The following is a 27,660-nucleotide window of genomic DNA, read 5'->3' on the forward strand; positions in this document are numbered from 1 at the left end:
CGTGGAGCTTTACCCAACTGTAGATCTTCAATGGCTTAAGTACAGTGGAATCTCCAAGCCATTAACACCCCCTCTACCCCAAATCCCCCTCCAGGAGAACATGCTTAGACCACTTGTAGGGACCCCAGCAGCTTGAAGGAATGTATGTTCTTATAATCATATACAAGTAAGCTGGTTTTCATTACCACAGGAATAGCCACCTGCCCCCCCCCCCTCTCCCACCACCACCACCCACCCCCCTCCCACACATGGACAGGGCTTCGTACAAAGTGTTCTAGCTGCTTCTGCTACAGGTCTGACGGCAGTCATATTTAGAATGACACAACTCTAAATGACCGAAGGACACTGCCTTGTCTACAGGGACACTCAGTTCACAATAACACACCACTCCACCAGAGAGCAACAAACATTCCACCTCTTTCTGACACCTCCTCAGGAAGGGTCAAACTGACGGCCATTATCCAACCCGTGTCAGCATCTCGGCAACAGAAGGAATAATGAGGTCCATCGTAAAACCTACTTCCTGCTGATGCCCCTCAGGAGTGCAGTGCTGTGCAGCTGCTGTCTTTCATAATGAGAGCTTGAATGTGATTACCAACTATCAGAAAAGTGTAGAAGAAAATACAAAAAACTCCAAGGTACTCAATCTCCAGAAAAAAATATATTTATACATATTTACCATTTTTATCAGAAAATGTGTTTTAAAACGTGTTGCTGCTTCCATAGATCAGGGGTGACAAACTAAATTCCCAGGGGGCTGCAGTGTCTGCAGGTTTTTGTGGTTTCTTTTCAATCAGCTGCCAATTAAGGCCTTGATGTGTGTGTGAATTTTTTAGCCAATCACTTAAATGAACCACCGGTGGCAAGAACACCCTGAAAACCAGCAGAAATTGTGGCCCTCCAGGCATCTATGACATCTGTGCCATCTATGGTTTCATACAAAATTCCTCCTCAGAAACTACTATCCAACTTCACATATTATCAGACCATGTCCTGTCTGGGGATGCACCAAGAGTCCTAATCATTTACCAATTATGTCTGAAATTTGATGGTAAAATGGTGGAAATTTTATACCAATGAAATACATTTTTGTAGCAGTTAAAAAGAGAAAATTGATGTGTTGGTAAGCAGAACTGCAAGCAGGCATGGTTACTGGACCTGTTTGCAACCATTCGGCCAATCCTACTTTCATGCGCAAAACTGGGTACAGAGCTTGAAGCGTATTGGTATTACACCCCACAGGATTAAACAGGGTCACAGACAGAACAAGTACAGCTGAGAACAGCACTAGGTCGCTAGAGAATTAGAGTTTCTTCAGTGGAAGTGTGGCAAATGCAGCGTTGCAGAGAATTACAGCAGGCATGGCAGTCAGTGGAAATCAAGAGCAGAGATCTCCTGCCAGTGCTAGACCAAGACCCCATGTGCCAAAAGCACGGGGTTGTACAATCTCCCTGTTTTACAGCAGCTGAGAAGCCAGGGTCAACTTCACAGCCAGCCCAGAAATCCACCCCTTTTGTCTTCATTCGGACCAATAAGATTACGTTCTCAAACTTTATTGCACCTGGGGACTTCTGTGAGGTGAAATTCTTCTGGAGTCCGGAGTCACGCCATGAGTGTGGTAATGTGAGTGCCACAACCATAAATTCAGCTCTGTCCGAAGCACAGATGTGGCCTTATTTATAAGCCATGCTAATATTTGTAAACTGTGTTGATGCATTTAAATTATCTGACAGAAAGGAGGCAAGTTTCTGCAGTAGCTGTACTTCATTCTGATTTCTGATCTGGATTTTATTGTCAATGTTGTCAAATCAAACGAAAATCAGTTATTTCATTTTGTACCCTTATTTGGGTTTAAAAATGCAAGGTCAAATGGTAAATGGACTGCATTTATATAGCACTTTTATCCAAAGCGCTTTGCAATTGATGCCTCTCATTCGCCAGAGCAGTTAGGGGTTAGGTGTCTTGCTCAAGGACACTTCGACACGCCCAGAGCGGGGTTGGAAAAGGTCAGGGCTGGAAAAACCAGAGAAGGTAACAGTTCTTTACTAAACTGAACATAAGAGCTTGACATATAATATGATGTCTCATAGATACCTTCAAAAACCTTGGCCTTTTTATATTGGTTCACCAGGTGCCATGAAATCACTCCACAAGCGTGAAGATTCTGCCCATGTTTGTTTAATCTTTCCCCCCCTGCTTATATGACCATATGCAAAGATCTCAGCTGGACCATACAGTTAGGATAAGGTTAAGGATCCTAAAAAGGGCTCTAATTCCTACTCAGATCACACGACATGGAAATACCCTCAAATTAAAGCAGATATTCAGCACTTTAATCTCATACCGAGCTGGAGTCAACACAACAAAAAAATGTGCCTCTGTCCCAACGCTTTTGCATTCAACTGTATATATGATAGTACAGTCCACTGGTATAGGGATATAAGACTACTTGATATTTGACAAAATAAACTTACTACAGTCATCACAACGTCTCAAGATCAGAATCCGCCCATACGCAGTCAAGAAAAACAAGAGACCTTCCTCAACAAAAGCAAACATCTGTTCCCTGATTCCATTCCTCCACATTGTGCAAAGTTGGTTTCTTAGAAAAATCCCAAGAACAATGTTTCTTCAATGAAAGAGACACTAAGAAAGGGGTGGAATGGGTGGTGGCTGTTTCCTTGACCTCCATTGGTTGGTTAGGCTATGTGCAATAATTTCAAATAAACATAACTACATTTGGGAAGAACTGCCAAGTAAACCTCCAATACTTGCATCATGCTATTTCCTTATTTTTTAAAATCGTATTATTATTATTTAACCATAAGCTCTACATGCTACGATCATTCAGCCACAGTGCTCCTACGCAAAACCAAAATCGTCCTTTTTCGTGTATCTTAGTGGCTAAGTCAAAAAATGTAGGCTACTCGAAGTGGATGCAGGCCAAGTCCCTCGGGTTTTAAACACAGCACAGCAAAATGTCCCCTGTTAATTCTACTTTAACAGTTTATATATGTCCTTTAGAGACTGGTGTACTCTGTAAGAGTTGATTTAACACTTAACGTTTAACGTCTGTGACAACTGACAAGGATCTGCTACATGCAGGACAATAGATCCGCTGTCAACGATTAACGCGTTGATTCCATAGTCTGTAACCACACAATTATGCACAGCAGGCTCATGAACTATAATAACACCATGCCTGCAGTTTATTTCAGGTTATTTTGTGACTAGTTTTTTGTCGCGAGGCCAAGTAGCCTCAGAAGTGTACGTCGCTGGAATACGTTTGAATATGTCCGTGAGAGTTTTAGAGTCTGTTTTCTGTTTCTGTTTTAGATTTTCTTGTTCGCGCGCTTTTGCTAAATGATAAAAAAAGACGATCATGCCGTGCAAAATGCGTTGGGTATGCCAGTAAACAGGCGGTGGAATAAGCGGTTTATAAGACAAAATAAGTGATGGGCAACATTATCCTTCTGAAATAATCGATCTAAAGAATTAGCGATATACATCTGGCAAATTGACAGGAAATGAAAAATAAATGAATATAACCGCATGAAACTTCCCAGCGGTCGGTCTGATGCCCAAGTGCATGCAAAATAAAATTTCCTCTGACCCAAAGGAAATATGTCTGGAAAATGCTAGAAACTGAAATTTTGTACATATTGCCTACTGTAATTGACTCTTTGAGACCACAGGACTTATATAATAAGTCTACTTATATAATACTTATATAGCACGTTTTAATATTCCCAAGTCTCATATGGCAGAATTGTTGTTTCATGTGGTAATTTCAGGTGCTTATTCTGAAGCAGGACCTACATAAAAAGACAAAAAAATAAAATAAAAAACATTCCCATATTAATGTTTTTCTAAATATGTGGGATAAACCATATTCTTAGAATCTCTAGTATTTTCCAAACATTTGAAGCAAATACAAATAGGCTTTTATGTCGTCATAGCCAAAGTCAATTCCTGAACTGGTGCACGGTAATTCAAAGTCGCCTAAAGCATAAGATAACCAAAAATAACTCACTCAAAATACTGAATTTAAAATAATTAATTTAGTCTACCTATTAATCAATTCATGGCAAAATATTCAAAAATTTGTGACTGCCTCTGTAAACAAGCCTCGGATAAAAAAAGATGCAGATTTTTTTGCAAGGCTGTGAACTATACATTATTTAAAAAGAAAAAAAAAATTCCAGGATTCTGACGAAAACGAGATGGTGCGTCTCAAGTTTTATCCTATTATATACCATTTCTATTAATTAGTATCCAAATTATAATAGATAACGCGAAATATATTATTTCAAAGCAATAAAAATATGTTATTTGTTCAGTGCGGCAATTGCAGAGCTATCAGGGCAGAATGAATATTGCTTCTGTTGAATTACTTTGCAAGAGAATGTCCACGCCCATCCCTTGCACTAGACCAATGGAGCAAGAGATATTTGCATGGAGTTCTAAGTTAAGCATAAAGCCACGTTTAGAGCGGCAAGTGTGGCAGACTTTACAAGAAATTTGAACCCTTGTGCAGTGATACCTAAGACTTCTTGACTGAAGCGCTTTTATTACAGTGGTCAGTCCGTTTGGATTAACAATAAAAATAAGCATTCACTTTTATTCTGGACTTGCGAGAGAAACTACTGAACCAACAATAATATGGGAAAACAAAATATATGGCTGCTGGTTATTTGGATATTTTTGGCCAAAAAGTGTACAAGCTTTTCAACTACCACTGAAGAAACTTTATTGAGTAAGTACATATTACTTGTAGTGCCATTTTACAATTGTTGATAATTATTGCATTTAAATATCGACTTGTCTTTTAAAAAGTTTTACTAATTCCCAAAGATATAATCGGAATAGTAAAGTAGAACTGGTAAGATTAAAGTGTCTGATGACCGAAGGTAACCCAAAGCAATAAGATTGCAATTGCAGACTACGGGTGCTTTTCTGATGTCTTCCCGTATAATAGAGATTATTAGTCCCTTAGAATTAGTCGGCTCAGCAAACAATGTGTTTTAAACGTTAATTGATTCATGTGTTTTAAAACTTTGTTTCTACATGTTCACGGACATAGTACCTAACTGAATTTTTTATCTCACCATGATCTATTTCACAACCTACCTTACTGTTTATACAAGTGCGCTGTTTTTGGTCTGCACTACAAAAATATTTACAAGCGCATTTAGAGTGCAGCAAAATAACAGGTTGGATATATAATTTGTACAGTTACAATTTCATGAAATAATCCGGAGTGTTTATTTCCGTAGGGTTTGTTTTGTCTCGTCAACATGCCGAACATGATCTATTATATCTTCGTCACCATAAAACTTTAATCGCAGTTTATAGATGAATTTTGGTAAATAGGTGAATTGGCAATAGAGGGCGCAATTGCCTTTTGAACATATTTGAAATCACAATGACACAACGAATCGGTAAAAATTGTTCAGTGAACTTGCATAATTTGAAAGGTTATTCAGAAAGCATCGTCATAATTTAGAATCTGGAACCACCCAACATTAGGGTACATTAGAATTTATTTTTCATTGTTGAACTAATTTGTACCTCCTAGCCTATTCTTGTGAAATAAAGCAAGCATTTGTTTGTCACGTAAAACAATATGGTTATTCAGAGGCTTCAATAAAGATCTGACTCTAAGCAGATCCACTAATTATCATATTTTTGGCATCTTGTTTTCCTGTTGATTATTCACCCATCCAAATGAATGATCAGAGTCTGTGAACAAACCAGAGAAAACTGTTGTGTGTCAAACTTAAATCTCAGGTGCAGACCACTGGAATGCTGAGCATTAGAAATCCAGTGGTTATTCCTAATTTTGCAGATTAGAGGCAAAGTGTCCAGTTTTGACAGGTTTCAGTGGATCACTGGTAAACTTAGTTCTCTGAGGTCATTGCAAGCACCTTGTCTTATGTTTAAGGAGCAGTGCACTGTTGATAGAAGTACTGCGCTCCATCTGTTCATTCTTGATGTAGCTTCAAAAATGGAAAAAACTGTTTATGTTTGCAACAAAGTGATGGCATACATTTCACGTTTACAGGCAACACAACCGAGTGGATTACTGACTACAGTGACATAGAATCAAAGTTCTCGCTGCGAACGGCAGAGGACCCTGACGACGATCTTTGCTACATTGTGCCCGGACAGAAAAACACCATCACTGAGTGTGAATTCAATCTCGAGACACAGACCTTTGTGGTCATTCACGGATGGACGGTAAAACTATGTTTAATACAGCTGAAAACCGCTGAGCAAATAACAATGCCTGCCTAGTTGTTTTGAGCGGAAGCTCCTGAATACAAATGTCCCTTAGTTTTATACAGACAAACATTATTCGCATTGCTTGCAAATTTAACAGCTCTGCTTTTACTGCTTGCTTTGAGTGAGTCCGTTGTCTTTAAATATAAAGAATCAGCTAATGATTTGTGCGTGTTTGGGAGCCCTGATACACTGATACAAAGTAAGACGTAATTTAAAAGGGCAGCGGATTAACTTTTATCACATGGTGCACTGTGCTCAGGTGACTGGGATGTATGAGAGCTGGGTTCCCAAACTGGTAGCCGCCCTGTACGACCGGGAGCCCAGCGCTAATGTCATCGTGGTGGATTGGCTGGAACGGGCATCGCAGCACTACCCCACCTCCGCTGCCTACACCAAGCTTGTGGGCCACGATGTGGGAAAATTTGTCAACTGGTTAGAGGTACGTGTAACTACTTGCCCTGTGAGACACTGAACTGTACTCCGCACTGTTAAGGTGAAATCACTCCTTTTACATTGATCATTGTTAAACCAGCCGTAATACAGACAATGTTTTAAAAGATTGTACATGTAAGTTATATTTTCTGCCTGGATCAGACCTTTGCTACTCTTGTTCTTCATATTTCACTGAAATTAAATTATTGTTAAACGGGAGAACACTGCTGTATTGATGTAACCCAGATTGCTCCCAGTGCTGAAAATTCATTAGTCTGGGCTGTGCAGACAGCATAATATTATCTTAGGCCATGCTTCTAGATCATTCTGCTGCACAGCCACCAGTAGCGCACAAATGAACTGTCAGTGTGAAGGTTCAAAAGAATAAAGTCAATGTCAAAGTGTGGATGGGACTCGACTTCAAAATCAAATTTCAAAAGACATATCACTTTCTTGTACTGAATGGCACCTATGAACATGCTTGTATTAAGTGGCACCCTTTGTCATGCAGCGAGAGGTGCATTACCCATGGGAAAAGCTTCACCTTCTGGGATACAGTCTTGGTGCCCATGTGGCTGGCATTGCAGGGCTTCTGACAAACCACAAGATCAACAGGATTACGGGTGAGTTGCCACTAACTGTACTCATTCAGCACCTTTTTCTGCTGCTGCAACCCAGATCTGGCAGATCTGTCACATCTATTTCATGTCAATCTGTGGGGGGGGGTGTGGGGGGTGGGTTCCAAAAACATCAAAGGGCGTCTCATTACTGATTTGCCCTTTTAAGCTTATTGGTTGACTTCTGGCCAGTCCGTGTGCACTGCAGCCTACTCATCTTGATAATCTTCCAGGCCTACCGAGAATACTGTAACGGCTTGCCAGGAAATCTGCAGACCAGTTGAATTCCAGTCAGTGCAGGGAGAGACCTAACATGTCACTTCCAGATTTCCAAGAATTGCAGCAAATTCTCTTGCTTTCCCCATCAGGCCTGGATCCGGCAGGCCCTGGCTTTGAGTACGCGGACGAGCAGAGCACCCTGTCCCCCGATGACGCCATCTTCGTGGACGTCCTGCACACCAACACCAGAGGCTCCCCGGATCGCAGTATCGGGATCCAGAGGCCCGTGGGGCACGTGGACATCTACCCCAACGGGGGCACTTTCCAGCCAGGCTGCAACCTGCAGAACACCATGATGCTGATTGCTACTTCTGGCCTCCAGAGTACGTCGCGTCATCATTATCTCTGCACTCAGCCTCACGCCAGAACCTTTTCTGGTGTCTCTTGATCCGATAATAATCACGCAGCTCTGCAGTTTAGTGCAACACTATTTGGGCCTGTGTACACAAAATGTTTAACGTCTAGATTGTTGCGAAATGTTTTATCATGATTGTTTGTTTTATGTGACCTTGAGCCTCCTTTAATGCATGACGAGCTCCTGAAAATAAAAAATCTGCAAACATCGAAACAACTAAAATGGATCCACTGTTGCAGTACACAGTAAAATGTTCAGTGTTAATTCAACTCTAACAGTGTTAATTCAACTTTTAGCAGATAACATTTGATCCCAGTCTGGAATGTGGGACCAAATGTTATCTATTAAGCGTTGAATTAACACCGGACATTTTACCGCGTGTGATCGGAGAACTTCCGCATGCGGTGTCCATTTTGTGCAACGTAGTCATGGCTTCCCTCTCTGTGCCTCCCTGCAGACATGGACCAGATTGTGAAGTGCTCCCACGAGCGCTCCATCCACCTGTTCATCGACTCGCTGGTCAACAAGCAGCAGGAGAGCATGGCCTACCGATGCAGCTCCAAGGAGGCCTTCAACAAGGGCCTGTGCCTGAGCTGCCGCAAGAACCGCTGCAACAAAGTGGGCTACGGCATCCACAAGGTCCGCTCCCGCCGCAACGCCAAGATGTACCTGAAGACCCGGGAGATAATGCCTTTCAAAGGTAAGGGAACGGCGGATCTTTGCCGGTGACTCACGGCTTTGCCACGGGACAGGTGCGGATGTTCCTGTTCTCCCGAGGCTTCTCTGGTGAATCTGGCGCCATGGATAGCTGCAGAAAGCAATGAACATAGAAATGCTCTGAGCCAATGCTGGGCACACCTCCAGCGTCTCAAAACAATTTAGGAAGCCTTCCATATCTCAGTGGAATAGTTTGACTACAAGTAGCATGCAAATGCAATGCAGATGTGAAAGAATGGGTGCCTGTGGCTTTAATGGTGCCTTTCACCCATTGCTTAGGGACCTTTTTGGATGTTCAGGCATTTTCTTGATTAGAAATTATGTTATAAAGTAATTTACAAGGCTTTAATGGAGGATCAGTTATTTAATCTAACATGTGGAAATTGAGTCTAATCACAATATTTTTTGTCCACAATTTGATGTATTATTTAAATGGCTATTAGGATCAATTAAATTACATTACATTACATTACATTACATTATAGTCATTTAGCTGACGCTCTTATCCAGAGCGACTTACAACAGTGTAACCAAACTCAGGATCAAGTCCACTTAAGTCCATTGAATAAAATGCAGATAAAAGCCTTTACTATAGTAGCATACAGTAAGGAAAAACAAGATAGTCTGAACCAAAAAAAATGTGTTGCATCATAAACAAGGAAATAAATATAGCAATTTAAATTTCTGAAAAAATTTAGCTGCGTAGTTGAAGACTGAAATGTTGGCGTTATGATAACACCAGGATATTAGTGGGGGCATTCGGAATGCGGGCCTAGGTTTAAAAAAATCATTAATGGGAAAAAAAAACTCACTGTACTGAGCAGACGAATCTGACAAGTTTCGGTTGTGTAAGGAGCTACTGTGATTTCAGTGCTGAGGCCTCACTGATTGCATTGTTGGGCTGCTTTAAGTCACTGGGCCTCACTTGTGCGATAATGGCCACATACCTTTTCCGCTTTGAGCTCTGTACAGACGGGGAATGTGTCTGTGCTGAACACGCTTGTGTTTCCAGCGATTGGCCTCCTCAGATTTTATAAGCAGCTCAACTTTCACTTTTGGACATAACTGCTTGTCTGTGAGTTCTTTCTAAAGGGTGCTTTCTATCTACCCCACCCCCACCCCCACCCCACCCCACCCCACCCCAGTTTTCCACTACCAGGTGAAGGTGCACTTCTTCAGCCAGGATAAACTGAGCTTCACAGAGCAGCCCCTGTTAGTGTCTCTATTTGGAACTGAGGGAGAAAAGGAGGACATTCCCTTCACCATGTAAGTTTCTGCAGCGACACTTCTGTGTTTTTACATTAAACACTGTGCCATGATATACGCCCGCAGGTATCTTCAGCTGTTTGTTTGTCTGTCAGTACGGATGAACCCATTGCCACTGAGGTCATAGCTGCTAGGTTTCTTACACTCTTTGTGATATTGTGAAACCCTGGCGGGTCTGCAAACCTGTCTGAGTGGCTGTATGATCTTTTCCGTACCTGCCCTTGCAGGCCTTATCTGTACACCAACACAACCATCTCCTTCCTGTTGACCACTGATGTGGATATCGGGGAGCTGCTGATGGTGAAGATGAAATGGGAGAAGGACTCTTACTTCAGCCTGTCTGACTGGTGGGGGAACAAAAGTTTTCAGATCCGCAAGCTGCGAATCAAAGCTGGGGAGACTCAGGCCAAGTAGGTATCTGAAGGAGAGTGTGCTTACTGATGCACGTGTACGTCTCTTAGGATGCCTGAACCGTATTGCTTACATTCTGCTCTGATTCCAGGGTGATCTTCAGCGCTAAAGAGGGAGAGTTTGCGTACCTGGTGAGAGGAGGGAAAGAAGCGGTCTTTGTAAAATCCAAGGAGGAGAAAAGTAGCCAAAAAGAAGAAAGGTGAGTCTTGAATTTTAGCAGTGGGACAGATATAAGGAGTCACACTTTTGATGATGTGATTGCTTAATTGTCTGATGTTTTTCTTCCTTATAGGCTGCACAAACTGAAGATGAACGGTAGCCTCTTCAAGGGGAACTCTGAGTGAACAAGCCTCTGAAAATAAGATTGATCAAGTTCGATTGAGAACTTGAATACGTCTCTTCGTACTGTACGTTTTGTATCAGTGTTCTATCAAATAGCCATCTGTGTCTACTGCTTGCTTTGAATATTGATTTTCAAGCAGAAGCCTGTCTGTCTAAATCATTTCACAGGCCTTTTATGTTGGTCCACATCCAAGAACTTTATTCTTCTTTGTTTTGTAATGAAGGGCTTCAGTAAACACAAAACCAGGAGGAGAGACAAGAGACTGGCACACATTGTCCTCTATAGTTCATTGATATTGTTTGCATGATAAATATCTGTAAACTACAAGTTCACTGGGATTCCTTTTATGGACTTTGTTGTGCCGTTTAGCTTGCGTGTTCTTGTTGCATTTATTTTTATTGAATACATAGATTGTTTCAATTAAATGTCATATATGCAATTCTTGAGATAAGTGAATTTTTTTTTCCAAATCTAAGATTACAATTTCATATTAATCGCAGAATGTAGAGAGGTATAATTTCGTACAAAGACCATGACTGTTGTCACACATGGTGCTCAACCTAGAGAACCCATAAGCACCGATAGAAAGCTGAGGCCTCCCAATTTACTGCTACTTGTATCACAGGGACCAAAGACAGTAGTTTCTGACAGAATCTGTTACATGAATTATTGTGTCACTATGATTTTGAGATTGTTGTTGAATGTTTATTAACCACTGTGCAAACCTATGAAATTCTGTTTGTTCTACTTTGCGTATGGTAATCATGATTGGCACAGGTCACTTTAAGGGCTCCGGTGCCCAGTCAGTGTAGCTGAATGAACATCTAATGTGGAACCAACCAGATCATTTGAATTGGGATCAGGATCTGTATTCAGGGTCCTGGCAGGTTGAGGAAAATGGAAGCTCCAGGATATTGTTTAAACAATTCCTTTGATTAAAAAAACTAAAAAAAACTCTCACACACACACTCACATCAGACCTCTTACCTTTTCACCGCTGCTATGCACTGCTTTGCTTTTTGAGACATACCATTATGCTTTGTTACTGAAAGGTCAAACTGATGTTCCATGAAGAAAAGGGTTAGAGCCTTTTGCACACCTGAACAGGCTGCACTGCATAATAGTCACCACACATCTGAAGGCTATTTCATATTCTATTTATTGAATGTATATATGTGTATATTAAGCTGTAATATATTTTGGCGAGTTTCCAGTGCTGTCTATTTCTTTTACAGTGCTTATCATTTTTTTTTTTTAAACTGAGTGTATTGAGTAATGTGTGCAGCCAGAATAGACTACTACTAATAGATTTGTTTTGATGCAGTTTCAGTGCATTCATAATTGGATGATTTGCTCTGTAATGTGCTGCATGATAACATGGTATTTTAATAAACGCAGTGCTCAAGAAATTCAAAAACAGTCTTGTCATTGTTTGGTTTCTCTTATTACTTCCTGTGAGTGGGGAGGGTGAGGGGAGAACTCATTATAAACACATTTGTTTCAATATTCATACATGTGTGTATAAATATCATCACAAGCAGCATGTGTTAAGGATTACAGTGATTGGATACTGTGAAATATTATCCATAATTGAAGATTGATCAAGTTCGATTGAGAACAAGTGAATTCAGTGGGCTGGGGGGTGGGGTTTAATATGTCTCTTCGTACTGTACGTTTTGTATCAGTGTTCTATCAAATAGCCATCTGTGTCTACTGCTTGCTTTGAATATTGATTTTCAAGCAGGAGCCTGTCTGTTTAAATCATTTCACAGGCCTTTTTACTTCCTGTGAGTGGGGAGGGTGAGGGGAGAACTCATTATAAACACATTTGTTTCAATATTCATACATGTGTGTATAAATATCATCACAAGCAGCATGTGTTAAGAATTACAGTGATTGGATACTGTGAAATATCCATAATTTGTTCTATCAGTTGTGTGGGTATCACATAGGATGTGTAGGTAGTCATGTTGGTCATTAGTTGGTGCCTATGATTAATTCCACCCGTTTAGTTTAGAATCACTAATCAATGAAAAGAGTGTCTATTTCGATTAAGCTATTCAATTTTTCTCTCCATACTAAGTTACTCTGGATAAGTAATCTACTCAGAAATGAAGTATGAAAAAGTGCCTATCAAAGTACAAATGCTTGTCACTGGGGTCGTACCCTATATGTGCATACATTTTTACCCCTAGCCAGCAATAGATAATTAATCTGTACCATTATTTGCTTATAAATGGTACTTATTAGTACCTAAATGGAACATTATTGCAGATTCAGGGTACAATTGGGAAATTTGTTCCCCAAAGAACAAGAATGTACCTCTACTGTGTTTTTATTTCTAAGAGGGTAGCTATACTTTGTATTTACAAAAGGTTTACAATGGAACATTACTTTTTCTCAAGAACAATACATGTGGGCTTGAAAACATTTTCTGCTCTGTAGCCTATTAAATGGCAATACATTTTATATATACCTTTTGGTTTCATTGGGAATATGTAACATGCTGCAGTTAATTGGTTTAATGAGGAACACATCCTCTCAATCATCCAGTTATTAAAGGACAGAAAATATAAACCGCAAAGGAACAAATGTGCTGTAATAGTCAAGAGGTTCTATTTTGCACATTCTTTAATCAGGATTAATTTGAAGAGAATAGCATTCTTCTATATAGACCAAACCATTATAACATTTCTCTTACATGGGTCCTTTATTAAGATTATTATTGAAGGCAATCCAGAAATTTCAACAAGCATGTCTACCAGAGATTTTAAAAATCCCTCAAGCAGGCCATAATATGTTGTACTGTAAGATAAAAGAAACTTCCTTTATAAACCTCCTGCATTGAGAATCTGAAGGACTTCTCTTGTATGATGTGTGAACTCAGATGCAACGCAAATGAAATTAAATTAGATTTACTGAAACTGCAGTCACTATTGGACCAGTTTCTGGAACTGAAGAGGTATAAATAATAATATTTAATTAACATATCTTTACTCTCCGTGGACTGGCTCACTCAAGGTCACAGAGTCCAAATGTTACTAAATATTCCATGTTCAGAGTATGATTTACCATATTTGTATTTGTGATGTGATACAATGCAAGACAGAAAGTTCCCAGATGGTACCGTGAAGCATTCTGCAAAATATCTTGCGAGATTTTTTTATACAGTATGATCATCACATGATATATTTGTTATGGTGCAAAATCTGCTGCATGAGTTGAGAGGGTTTATTGACCTACAGTAACTAATCACTGACAAACTGACATTTACTGTATTTATTTTGCCTTTAGTGTTTCTCCATATGAAGCAAGAATGGTAACTTCCCCTATGAGCTATAATAGAGAGCTGGTGTGTATGCAGGTATTTTGTCCCACAAATTTCCCTGGCATAGTTCATGCCATTGAACTGTGCCATTGCCAGATTGATCATAGGGTATACCACACCATAACATTTCATATTGATACACAAAATAGTTATCTGCCATTATAGTCAGCTGTCACAATACAGTCAGCTGCCATTCATGAATTGATCAGTAAATACAGAAAAATATTGGGCTAAATTTTAATAGGTAAATTTAATAATTAAGAGCAAAGTTGATATATAGTCTCTAAAAATCAGAAAACATTCCTCTCAAAATTGCTCAAATTATGAAATCATATTTAAAGAACCAATAGACCTTGTGCCCTCGAACATTTGCCCTGGAGATAGGCACACATAATTCTTGACGTTCACATTGCTCCTAACCTTTCCATTATTCACATTTTTTAATACAGATGCTTCATTGAGGGCCTAATGTTTCATATAGTCCTTTACTTAGTAAAGTAGTGCATTTTCTCAATATAAACTACAGGACTACTTCTTATATAATAGATTCTAACAGTATTTTTAAAAAAAACAAGTAGGAGTTCATAATGTCAAAGGGTGATATGTGTACACACTACACACGTGACCTTTTAAATGTCCCGCTTGTACCCAAAGTTCTTGTAGTTGAGAAATGCTCTACAGAATATCTCCAGAGAACCCAGAAAGGCACGCAGAGCAATCAATAATTCTGAAATTTCTGACAGACCTCCTACGGATTAAAGAAAACACACCAGAAACGTGATGCCAGCCACTGTTTGCTAAAAATCTATTGAAATATAACACACAGACATGAGCAACAATATTTATTATATATGGACTTCTAGAACAGTATTTATTTGTAAAAACTTATAATAATAAATAAAATAATAAATAAATAAAATAAAAGTTTTTAAAATAGATTTTTTTAAATGATTATTATTATCTTGGTTGAATTTGTGTAAAGAGCTTAAATCACGCATTGTAAACAAAGAAGAGATGGAGATTGCCATGGGAACCAATCCCATGACTGAAGCTGAACACGCTTGTACCCTCTCCTTCCATGAAAACATTGAGTTAAAGGTTACGGATTAGCAACTCTGAACAATGACCTTGTTATGAATCTTGACCGGGGACATCACCACAAGGAAGTGAGCATATATTCCTGACTTTATGCAACTGCTGGAGCGATGTATGCTCAGAGGTATAAATCCAGCAGCAAATAATCATGACTGTTTTTACATTTGCTCGGGAAAAATGTGCTGGTACAGTATGTTATAGTTTCTCAGACCAGGGGGAAGGCTTGAGGAGCCAGGCATTATTGGAGGGGGGAAAACACACTTGGGTAGGCTGAGGTGCAAGCCTCAGTCTTTGCTTCTCCAGTGCCTTTGTAAAGGTGACAAGATACTGTGTGGCTTTCACAGTGCCAACCATAACCTGACAAGGGAAAAGTAAAGCATTCATTTTCGGTCACATGACAAAGGTGAGAAAGCTGTATTTATGTTTACCCACTATGTATCCATTGACCCAGGCTTCCCTGTAATCTTAATATTCACCCATATGTTGAATGGGAAATGGAAATATTTTAAAAATAACAATAAATCCTATATGTAATGTAATAGCAACTGCAGCTACAGAGAATAAACATTTAACACGTTTTTAGAATTGAAAATCTCTGGATGAAAACATTCATATAAATTTGCCCATCCTACATTTAGCAAGGATATTAGATGTTCCAGATTGTAGATGTGTCGATGAAAACATGACAGTCGCCAACATCCTGTGTAACCCGGTTAAGTAAAGTCAAAATATCTCATATGCTTAGGTGTAAGGAGCATAACAGAGAATGGCAGCATTTTTTAAAATGTGAATGAGTGTGAAGGATTGATCACTGGAGTTTTATTTATCCGTTTTATGAGATTATTCCTTTAGGGGGATTTTTGTGCTGTAGTCCTGCAGTTCATAGGCAATACAATTAATCAAGCAATACTATTTAATCTGGGAACAGCAGGCCTCATTGATCTATCAATATGTATATACAAACCTAATATGCCAGTATTGTAAGACAGGAGGGAGACTCTTCCTTGCAGGGAAATAACTGCTCTTGTTAGGTCATTTGGGTTACAGATGCAGATAAAGATACAGCCTTTACAATTTAATTATCCTTTACATTGAATGAATGAATGGATGAATTAAGCATTGCATTCATATAGCACATTTCCAGAAGTCAAAATTGCTTTATCACGATGAGGGGGAACTCACCGCACCCAACACCAATGTATAGCACACACCTGGGTGATTCATGGCAGCCATTTTATGCCATATCACTCACCGCACATCAGCTGCGGTGGAGAGGGAATTAACAATATTTACCCAAATAAATCAGTGATTGATTAGGTGGTAGGCCAGTAGAGCCAAGTTGAGAATTTAGCCAGGACATTTGGGAAGCCCCTACTCTTTGTATGAGCATGACATGGTCTTTAATTACCACAGGAAGTCATGACCTTGGTTAATGATTTATCCAGCATCAGAGACACATCTCCTACAGCACAGCATCCCTGTCACTGCCCTGGGGCAGACTTGACCAGATGGAAGATAGCCCCCTGCTGGTCTACAAACACCACTTCCAGCAGCAACTTAGTTTTCCCAGGAGGTTTCCCATCCAAGCACTAACCAAGCCCATGCTTGCTGACCTTCAGCCATTCAGCCAGAGCGGGGTGCATGGTGGCATGGCTGCCAGCATTTGCTTCAGCAGCTGCATTAATTCAGGAATATGTGCACACTTCCTTGTGGTGATATCCCTGAAAGAGTCACCTTCCTGTTTTACAATGTGTGGCACATTAGCAAATTTACACTTTGAGTGGGTTTGTGGGACGAGCTGGGTCCTAAATAAGGCTGTTTACATCAAAAGCAGGATAATCTTCCAAAAGAATCTGCAGTGTTAAAATGTTTATTCCCGTTTCTAGTTGATCAGCTCTCTGGCAGGCCAAAGACAGAACTGCAATTAACAAAATTGTGCTTAGATTTCCAGATACTATAAGCAACTCATAAAATATGCTTCAGTGGCTGACTGAAGAAGAAATTTAGGAGTACTAAGTACATTTACATTTTTACAAACTATGTATAATCCACCCAATAGATTAGGCAGGGCTGTCCTAAAATATTACTATTGCTTAGTCTAGAGCATTGTGCATACCACTGTTGCAACTACCACATGATACATTGTACCATGAATTCCAATGCTTTCCACTTTTCCTGTCTAATTCCTTAAATTATCAGGTCTCTGCAATCATTATTGTTTCACAGGCTGCAGTTGTAACATAATCTCATGTGCTGTGCTGGGCCATACAGGCTGCTGCACTTGCCGGTAACATTCCAGGCTGTGAGCATGTGACCTTAGCAGGTGACAGTATTCTTAGCCCCACACAGAGTTCATACAAGAACGTCTCACATAACAGAATCAGAAACAGTGTCATGCTTGTTTCCATTACCAGTCCCGCACCCTTCTACCTCTTGGCTGCTTCAACCACGAATATATATCTGCTGGTCAGGTGTTGACTTCATAATTGGCTGGGCGAAGCAAAAGATGAACAGAGGTAATAAAGTGCCTCAAAGTCCACGAAAATCACTGAACTGTAGATTATGCATAAATTATTATTTATTTTATCATAAATAAAATAAAACAGACATCACCTTCAATAATTCCAAGACTCTGCTTAGCTCACTGAAGCCAATAAGTGCAGCTGTATTTCCCTTTTTTTATCCACATGCACATTTGGGATAAGTTGTGTGGTTGTAATAAGCTTAGCTATGTTTGGTTTACAGAGCACAACAACACTGTACCAAATTACAATCATAAAACAACTTGCCAAGAGAGGTCTAAAAATGATTCCGACCCGCAAACACCAAAACGGTCCAGCTGGAATATATTCACCTACGTAGACTGCCTGAACCATTGCCAGAAACAAGGACAGGGACAACAAGGACTGGACGTTTCTATTGGGTCACGCTATGTTCCGCAGACATTGTGTTCCAATCATTTTTGAATATTCTTAGTCAACTTTATTAACCCCTTTTCAGATGAAAACATGATATCGAGGTAAGAATAAAGCGTCATTGCTTAAAGATGCAACCTAACTGCCACTTTAAAAATAATTAAATAATTAATTATCCATCAACAATTTCATTCACTCTTATTGCGTAACTGTAACTGAAGTTGCGCCACGACTTTACTTGTAACTCACTGGACAGACGAATGTTAAATTCCATAAACGCGACAAACATCAAAACTGTTGTTGCTTTTTTAAAGCAAAGGATGAAGTGCTTTGAACATAAAATGCATTTCAGCCTTTGATTTCTTGTTGTGTGAAATCAGAACAAATGTTCATTAACTGATGGGCTTAACAAACCCTGGCTAAAATACTGGTTTTTCACTGTTGGGAAGAGTTGGTGCATAAATTCAACTGAAAATGAGGTTCTACTGTAAATATTTTGTTTGCAGTGAAAGGGTGAAAAAGTCCAGTAACATGCAGATGTTTCAAGCTATGCTCTTGGACATGTAGTGGTCCATTGCCTTGTAATTCCTGGCAAAATTAAAATATTTAGGACCTTAGACGCTGGGTTTCACAACTTGAAGACTAGGCTAATCCTTTGCTTTGCATTGTTTCTCTTCCAATGGCTACTGTTGCAAAACAAAACTTGCACATGACTATGAAGAGAACAAGAATGGTAATGCATATATGTAATTGTAAAACTGGCGAACTTATTTACACATACACACAAAATAAATACATAAAATAAAATGAATAGAAAATATTGAAAGCAACATTTCACTGTATTTTTTACTGGTTACGACTCCGTGCTTCCAATGAGACACAAAGGACAAACTGTTGGCTCATAATGTAAGTAAAGCTTGTGGTCATCAAACAGTGACTTTCCATTGTTGAATTGTTTGTCATTCATTAGTAGAAACTAGCAAAAATAATAATTCCAATGGAATCATTATTATTGACGATTACTTGGATGAGATTTCACAATGAATTTACAGAGTATCTTGTACATATACATTTATTTAAAAACCTGACAACGAGAAAAGGTGAATTGCAGATTGTAGCTAGCGGGCTACAAAATGGGAAGTGCTGTGACCGTCACGTATAGCCTTCTTTGTTGTTTCCATGCTGTGACAAGCACAGCATTTAAGGACGGTATTTCATTTTTGCAACATTATAAATGCTTAAAACGTAGTTATTCAAATCAGTATTTGTTTAAAAGAGGTGATTAAAAGTGCTTAAAGTATTAAGACTAATTTTATCAGGCGCTTTCATACAACTGGTTCGCCTCCCGTATACGGCAGCCAATGAGACAACCGATAGAGCCAAAGAGGTACTATTTAAGAAGTGTTCAGAATGAAGTAGCTCAGATAACAACTCTGGAAACTGAAAGGGTGGAGACTGGGACTAAATAGTGTTAGGGGAAAGACTCTGTCATATATTCAGTTTGTTCTAAGTTATATTACCCTCAGTTATAATAAAATAAAATAAAATACACAGGGTGTCAATAATATTGAATTCTAATATTTCGAAGAAGACATGAAAAGGGGGGCATACCAATATTTGTTCTTGTTTGTCACAAGTTTATCGGTGTTCCCTGTAACTCCTTTGGAAGAAGAGCTCTCAAATTCTCTCTTTGGTAAGTTTGCAATAGTTTATTAATTTTATGCAGTAATTTATATTGTCCGAGTCTACAAATAAGTATAATTTCGTTGCTTTTTTCTTGATAGTGGCTATAGTTATCTTTCACATAAAAAAGCTCGTTGTCTAATTTTCGCCGCAGTGTTGCACATTGAATATGCTACCATTTGTTTTGCGAGGTTCAACTAATGATGCTGCAGAAGCAAGTTTCTCGTCAGATGCATGCATATTGGATTTTGAACAGAACGCAATGTGTGTTAAATTGCAGTGTAAGGAGGGAATTCCGCCATTGATCAATTGAATAAAATGCGGATATTCCGTTGACGTGTCAGCAATAGCTACTGAGATATTTTAGGGAAAAAAATTTCTTGGGCGGCTCAGACGTTCGTGTTTTGTTTGCGCGAAGGTAACTGCACTTGCAATGTTTCCTCTTTAAAGAATGTCCGTTGAAGCCTTAGTGTTCATAAACTCTGATTGAAACTGTGGGATATGCTATATATTTAATTATATTATATAGTGCATGCAATATTTTACCTTTACAGCTCTCTTTGTGGTCTGATATTACTAGTCTGATATGTCGATGGCCAAAACCGATCGTTGTCGTTTCCGAATAGTCTACTACTATTCATTACTACTACTACTACTACTACTAATAATAATAATAATGACTTAAAACACAAATACTTATCTGTAATCACAAGTTAAATTTAATTGTCTTCCAATGGTTCTTGGAAAGAAAGGGGGAAAAAGAATTATATGTTTAGGTTTATGACAACAATCCAGCTGACTTTCTGTTGGTTGTATTGGGGGGGGGGCGGGGGGAGAGAAAGTATGTGTGGGTGTGGGTGTCTGTGAAAACTCCACCACTCAGGAGTTCCCTTGTGAAAGTGGAACAAAGCTGGGAAAAGTGTCCCCTACAATAGGGCCTGCTTGACCGACTGAACTCGAGTAACCCCTGTGGGTGCAATCACAGGGGTGCCCATGCAGTCAAGCATTCTCCGACAGCATCAGTCAGCTAGTATAATCCATTATCGCATTTACACACATTAATGTACAGTTTGAAGTAAAGAAACTAAATATATACATGGTAAGGACAATTCAAAAGAACTAAGCAAACTATTTGGCCCTGTAAATAAAAGTAACTTGCGACCAACATTCAAAATTTTTCATAAAATTTCCTTTACCAGATAATTTTTTGGAACCAATAAAGGGCTTGTTTAACAAGAAGGATGGAAGCAGTGCCTATGCAAAGTTCTCCCTGCGGAAGCCTTCTGATCCAGATGAGGATGTTTGCTATATTGTGCCTGGAAGTCCAGAGTCCCTCAGTGACTGCCAGTTCAACACCACCTCTAAGACCTTTCTGGTGATCCATGGATGGACGGTAAATAGAAATGCAGTACATGCTGTTCAAAATATGTAGTGCGGGGGTGGGCGGGTGCTGCGGGGTGGTGAGGGCTTGGATTAATGTGAGGGGGGCTGTTGTTTCGGTGGAGTGGCGGTGGGGGGAGGGTCAGTTGGCTATTGAATGGGAAGTTATGAAAATCAATTTAAAAAAAATGTTTCCCAAAAATATAGATAGTACTTTGTTTTTTCTTGCCGTTAAGAGATTATCTCCAGCCACCATTAATAAGTGTTAGTAGTGTTGATTTTTAAATTGTGTATTGACTCAGTGGGTTTAAACAGATGCACACTAAACCTGAGAACATGCCATAGGATGTACTACAACGGTCTCTCTCTCCCTGTTGCCAGGTGAGCGGAATGTTTGAGAGCTGGGTCGCCAAGCTTGTGGCTGCACTGTACGAGAGAGAACACAGCGCCAATGTCATCGTAGTGGACTGGCTCAACACAGCACAGAATCATTATATTGTGGCTGCTCAAAACACCAAGATGGTGGGACATGATGTTGCACACTTTATTGACTGGATACAGGTTTGTATTCTTAAAGAACACTCTAATAAAATTTTAATGCTTCATTTAATCTTATTTTTTTATTTGTTTGTTTTTGGAAGGGAGCAGCAAAGAAAAATATAATCATTTCAATTCTTTCTTTTTAAAAAAAAGGAGACCACAAATGTCACTCTTGAGAATCTTCACCTCATTGGCTACAGTCTGGGGGCCCATGTAGCTGGGTTTGCTGGAAGTCATGCTTCCAACAAAGTTGGGAGAATAACTGGTGAGTGTTACTCCTTCCAGAAAGTTCTGTACTGTTGAGCTTTAAGGAAGTTTTTCTTAGGCACAAGCAATGTGCACACGCCCTAGCTGGACTTATCAGCTATGTGACAACCTTGAATGCCCGTCTTGTGAAATGTATGCTTTAAACCAGGGTGATATAGTGACTCCGCTGGTCAGATGACATGAATAAGGCATACATTTTTCCATAAATTCACGAATTCATGAATTCTTAGTTGACTACCATGTGGCACAAACCTGAAAATCTGTGAATGTGTTTTAGTTTCTTTTTTTGTTAGTTTTTTTGTATTTGTCTGATTTTTTAGATATATGCGGCCTATGTCCAATTTTATTAATGAAATCACTGCTACTGATGGTTTGTAAATTCCAATCTCAATTAATTATCTCAATTAATCACACTTTTGTTGCCAGACTTATTTGAACAAAGCATGTGCGATTTAAAGTGCGATTGAACATACTACAGAATGTACGTTTATACCGTTTCTAAATTGCACTGCACTGAACTGCACTGTGCGTCTTCAAAAATGTACTTAGATGAATATGTCATGAATCCTGCCAGTGCACTCATTGAGTTTGGGTTCGGTGCAGGCCTGGATCCTGCTGGACCTGACTTTGAAGGGGCTCACGCTCATCACCGCCTCTCCCCGGATGATGCCCATTTCGTGGACGTGCTCCACACCTTCACCCGCGGCTCCCTGGGCCTTAGCATCGGTATCCAGCAGCCAGTGGGACACGTGGATATTTACCCAAATGGAGGCAGTTTCCAGCCTGGCTGCAACCTACGTGGAGCTCTGGAGAAAATAGCAAATTTTGGGATTCTGGGTGAGTGTTACCCACAAGCAGCTGGTTGGTTAGCGTTTAAGAATCCATGGTTTTTAATTTTACATCATGTATGAAATACAGTAAGTTAACATTTACTGATAAAACAAGTATGTTATTTTTGCCTTATTATAGAACATACTATTCTATAATAAGGCAATATTTCTGCTCTAGTTTTCTCAGCTGGTCAAAAAGAAAGAATCCATCAGTCTTGCTTGCGCACTGGGAGGTTGACAGCTTGCATAACCACTGTAACACAAATACTTTTCTGACGTTGCAGCAAAGAATTGTGGAACGATCATACTGTGCTTGAATTTATCCGCGCGCATTGCTGAGACAACCTCGTGGCCTCTTACTTAAGCTATGGCACAGATCCAAACAATCATGCCATTCAAATTTGAGTGCAACAGCAGGCTAATCACATGCTTGGACAAGATCTGTCATTAGGGTTTAAATGAAAGCCCTCCAAAAGGAACTCCACGCTGATGCCGTAAACGCAGCATATATGTTCAACAGGAGCCACTGCTTATGTTAAGAATTCTGGCCCATTAATTTTGTAGAGGCACGCCTCCTTTGGCTGTATTTTGGATTTCCTGCTGCGGCCTTGTGTTCTAACGGAAGGTTCCTTTATTTTTGTGTCTGCCCACAGCCATGACCGATGCAATAAAGTGTGAGCATGAGAGATCCATCCATCTGTTCATTGATTCACTGCTGAACGAGCAGGAGGCGAGCCAGGCATACAGCTGCGGGAGCAGTGACATGTTCGACCGTGGTGTCTGCCTGAGCTGCAAGAAGAACCGCTGCAGCACTGTGGGATATGATGTCAGCAGGGTTCGCAAGGCTCGCAGTGCCAAGATGTTCACCAAAACCCGAGCCTCCATGCCCTTCCGAGGTAGGGTCACTCGCTCTTTCTGGAGTTACAAATGTCAGTGAGATTCCATAGCTGCAAAACAGAAATAAGTCACCCCTTCTGTTTAGTAAACTGATGGCTCACTCGTGGTGTGATCTTGTGTTATTTAACCAAACAGTATACCACTACCAGCTGAAGATGCACTTCTCCAGTAAGGTGAACCAGTCTGAGATGGAGCCGTCACTGACAGTGTCTCTTTATGGAACTAAAGGAGATGCTGAGGACCTTCAGCTGAACATGTGAGGACCTTCAATCCATTGGCATTAATGCCACCTCTTCACAACTGACTTTTCCAAAGTAACAGACATTTTCACACATTCAGAAAATGCTTACCAGAGTGATTGGATGCTGCCTTTATCATTGTAGGTCTTCTATATGTCCTACAACCCTTACAGCTGGAAACAATATTGTTGTAACACTTGAAATTTTAATGTTATTTGTGTTGAGCATATATTATTTGACATCTGTGATGTTGTTATTTGCATTAATGAATGTGCCTGTATGGATCTTCTCTTTGGCAGAAAAGAGAAGATTTCAACCAACAAGACCCTTTCCTTCCTTCTGGTCACTGAGAAGGACATTGGAGAACTTCTGATGATCAAATTTAAGTGGGAGGAGTCCAGTAGCTGGTCCACCTCCTCTCTGCTAAACATGGTGTCCTCTTGGTGGTCCAGTGACTCTAGCGCCAACTCTGACGTGGAGGTCCACAAGATCCGTGTTAAAGTTGGGGAGACACAGAAGAAGTGAGTAAAGCATTCTGATAGGTTTAATAAATAAACGGAAGGATATATTGGTAGATAATCGTTTTAAAAGAGCTGGACAACATGCCAAAAAAAATATGCAAAATATATTGTTTGTTTCTTCCTAGGACCGTCTTTTGTATCAAAAGTCCTCAAGCACTCAATTTGGCACAGGAAGTCACCTTTGTGAAGTGCATGGACGAGTGGAAGAGCCCCTCAAAAAGGTAAATGTGTGGAGATCCAGGAGTCCTGGCCAGTGTATCAATCTGAATTTCTACATTTGGCCACTGAATCCACCTGCACATTTTTAACTGGCTAAACTAACCAAAACCAATTGGCTGATGTTTTTATTTGCACACTCTTTGTTTTAGGCATGTCCCGAAGAAACACTGAGTTTGAGTCTAAAGATCTGCTGTGGACCAACTGTCACCTCTCTCTGAAAAAGCACTTGGAAAATTATCTTGCCAGCTGTAATGAATGTTTTGAATGTAATATCTCAACTAAAAGGCAAAGTACACACTGTTATGTATATAATGTAAAGCAATATTTTGAATATGTAAATATGTAAATAATATGTTTATAAGCACTGCTTTTTGAGCCATACTCTACTCAGATTCAGCTCATTGTTATGCAGCTGGTAACCCAAAGAGTCTTTTACACAAAGTCAATGGTGTTTATTGAAGCTGTAGAACATTGTTACATTAAGGTTTTGTTTAGGAAACTATGGGACAGGGTGCCCTAGAGCCCTAGATGCAATATGATACTTTGGACTATTTATTCAAAATAGTGACATGCAGTATTTAGTGTCAGTGGGACCGTGAGCTGAATAACTTTCTGCATTATGCAGTGACACGTGTATGTGTGTATACCTACACATTACACAGCTGTGACAAGGACAGCAGACCTCATTTAACAGAGCCAGAAAGTGGTAGAAACTGATTCGGCCTTTGTTGGATCAGGGCTAAACTGCTGTCCCTTCCCTTTTCCTGGCTTTGTGTGTAGTGAACTGAAAGAGCATTCACCGTTGTCTGCCTCACTTTTGTGGGTTAAGGTTCTGACAGAGTGTGCCTTAAAATGTCTGGCAGCAGTATAGATGTGAGCTGCAATCAGTACTTAAGCCGTCTTAACTGATGTTTAAATTGCTGCTGTTTCGATGATCATTTCTATTGTACATTTTGACATGTCATTTTTTAGAATAATCCGATATGTGAATTGAAAGGCATTTAAAACGTAAAGTCTAGACATATCTGAAGTTTATTTATTCAAGCACTTGAGTTAAAATGAACGCTCTTTATTTTTATATGACTTAGTTATATAAAATACATTTCGTTAAGGTCAATGTATATTACTTCTGTGTAAAAAGAGTGAAAATGGTAGCCTTAATGCTATTGCTGATGATGAGGACATTGCAGTCTTTATTGCAACTCCAACTAAAAGTACATCTGAATGTACCTAAATGGATGAAATGGCAGATTTTCATGAATGTTTCAGAAAAGAAGCAATGAATGGCCAAGATTTTTCTCTTTTGTGTATCCCCCAATATGAACCTTTTTTTAGTTGCCAGGCAGAAATATAATTCCACTGTGATGACTGACAAACATCAACCCCAAAAATGACAACTTTCCTGTTTGCTGTAGCCCCGTACGTTAATTTGTATTCACACTTCCTTCCACTTTGGATTGGTTGCTATATTTTACTAGTTTTTACTTTACTTTTAGTTGGAAATGAATAATGTATTGGAAATATTGTGAAAAGAAAGGTATATTATAAGGCGGCCTAATAGGTCACATTGCTTATATACATTGTATCTATTGGTAGAAAAGTTACCAACTTTCACAAGAATTGTGCATGTGAACTTGGATTATGATCACTCGTAAACTCTCTAAACAGAGTTTGAGAAATAAATAAAAGCTGTGAGGTTCATATATGATGTGGAAGCCTTGTTTTTCAGGAATCACTTGAAAGAAGTGGAAGCTCAGTGCCTCAATTAGTCCTTGTATGTAAATGTTATATAAAACAGTACTGTAATGTTTCTTTGTCATATCAGTTCCTATCATCTCCATTCAACTTGTAGAAGATGGTAAAAATGCAAGTGTTGTATTATGCGTTGTTATGTTTTTGTACTGGGCAAAAATGTCACAAAGAACCAGTTATTCAGTTGCAAGATATGTGTTAATACCATGTATTGACAATGATGTAAAACCTAATGGTACATATTGTTTATATATTCTTGGTGGGATGGACTTAATCTAAAAAAAGCAATAGACATAGTTTAATGGTCATGTATATAATTGTAAATATGTACATGTATTTTAATAAAAATCTTTGAATCCAAGTGCTATCGTGAAGATAGAGGTATGTTATTTTATTGTAAACCGTGTACATGTAACATAGCTTTAATGTGGACACAGACCTGTTGAATACATTTCCCTGTCCTTACATCTGGCTTTCAGTACCACTCACTTTATTTTTTGGGTAATGACGGCGGCCTTGCCATCCTTACACGGATATCGCCCATCATCTTTGTACTGATGTCCCACAGATCAAACAAGGATTTGCAAAATGAATCAATTATTCCTGACCCAACGCAGTGGGCGAAACCATGAAAGAAGGATTCTATGTATGCGCAAAACTGACAGCAAAATTTACGTAGCTTGACACAGCTTTTGATCAGACTTAGGCTGAAATGACATTCAAGTTTACATGTTTCATTACCTCAGCATTCTTTCCTAAATTTAACCAGGCAACCAGTTGTTTGTCAGTGTCAATTATCTGTCCACCAATCAGTGTTAGCTCTCATGTAGTACTCTGTGGCCTCTCGAGCAGGGTTTACTCAAATCTAGACCTCAAGACCAGTAGATAGATTTCTTGTCTACCTGGTTTACTCTTGTAACCAGCAGTACTACTGGCCTTGAGGGCCAGATTAGAGTATCCCTGCTTTAGAATGTAAAATAGTCAGTGACTCACAGATGAGTATGCAGAAGATGTCAGCTGCTCATCAGAGGTAGTGCTCCCTGTATGGGTGCAACTGACCTTGCAGAGAAAAAAGTTGGTAAAAAAAAAACTAACAAAAACAAAGCACACTGTCAAATAGTGACCAATGCATTCACAAAAACGGGTTATAGCTTTGTGTATTGCTTTATGTATGTTGGGCATTCACTGTCTTACTGTTGTAGAAGTGTCTCTAATGCCATTCAAGTATAATTATTTTGCAATAGAAGGCTTATTGGACAGTCAACTAACCAGGAAAGTTGACATCAGTA

General features: G+C 39.5%; 2 protein-coding genes across 2 annotated transcripts; both read left to right on the plus strand.

Annotated features, from left to right (window-relative positions):
* Positions 1-4,501: 4,501 nt before the first annotated feature.
* lpl (lipoprotein lipase) lies at positions 4,502-12,122 on the plus strand. Its single transcript, XM_035416270.1, has 10 exons — positions 4,502-4,756; positions 6,065-6,240; positions 6,545-6,724; positions 7,229-7,340; positions 7,703-7,936; positions 8,426-8,668; positions 9,831-9,951; positions 10,179-10,361; positions 10,454-10,561; positions 10,655-12,122. The coding sequence occupies exons 1-10, from the start codon at positions 4,663-4,665 to the stop codon at positions 10,704-10,706; spliced, it is 1,503 nt and encodes a 500-aa protein (XP_035272161.1). The 5' UTR covers positions 4,502-4,662; the 3' UTR covers positions 10,707-12,122.
* Positions 12,123-19,446: 7,324 nt separating this feature from the next.
* On the plus strand, positions 19,447-26,732 carry LOC118225833 (lipoprotein lipase). The gene is made up of 10 exons (XM_035414835.1): positions 19,447-19,736; positions 20,926-21,119; positions 21,488-21,667; positions 21,800-21,911; positions 22,517-22,750; positions 23,397-23,639; positions 23,776-23,896; positions 24,179-24,400; positions 24,526-24,621; positions 24,769-26,732. The coding sequence occupies exons 1-10, from the start codon at positions 19,637-19,639 to the stop codon at positions 24,788-24,790; spliced, it is 1,524 nt and encodes a 507-aa protein (XP_035270726.1). The 5' UTR covers positions 19,447-19,636; the 3' UTR covers positions 24,791-26,732.
* Positions 26,733-27,660: the final 928 nt, after the last annotated feature.

The sequence above is a fragment of the Anguilla anguilla genome, chromosome 4 (assembly GCF_013347855.1).
Source record: "Anguilla anguilla isolate fAngAng1 chromosome 4, fAngAng1.pri, whole genome shotgun sequence".
Taxonomy (NCBI): domain Eukaryota; kingdom Metazoa; phylum Chordata; class Actinopteri; order Anguilliformes; family Anguillidae; genus Anguilla; species Anguilla anguilla.

What these genes read in the sequence shown, in the direction of transcription:
- lpl (XM_035416270.1), top strand. Translation starts at nt 4,663, where the DNA reads ATGGGAAAACAAAATATATGGCTGCTGGTTATTTGGATATTTTTGGCC. An exon ending in CAAGATCAACAGGATTACGG is followed by an intron (nt 7,341 to 7,702) that starts GTGAGTTGCCAC and finishes TTTCCCCATCAG; the next exon opens with GCCTGGATCCGGCAGGCCCT. An exon ending in GCTGGGGAGACTCAGGCCAA is followed by an intron (nt 10,362 to 10,453) that starts GTAGGTATCTGA and finishes CTCTGATTCCAG; the next exon opens with GGTGATCTTCAGCGCTAAAG.
- LOC118225833 (XM_035414835.1), top strand. Translation starts at nt 19,637, where the DNA reads ATGAAAAGGGGGGCATACCAATATTTGTTCTTGTTTGTCACAAGTTTA. An exon ending in AGCCTCCATGCCCTTCCGAG is followed by an intron (nt 23,640 to 23,775) that starts GTAGGGTCACTC and finishes TTAACCAAACAG; the next exon opens with TATACCACTACCAGCTGAAG. An exon ending in TGGAAGAGCCCCTCAAAAAG is followed by an intron (nt 24,622 to 24,768) that starts GTAAATGTGTGG and finishes TCTTTGTTTTAG; the next exon opens with GCATGTCCCGAAGAAACACT.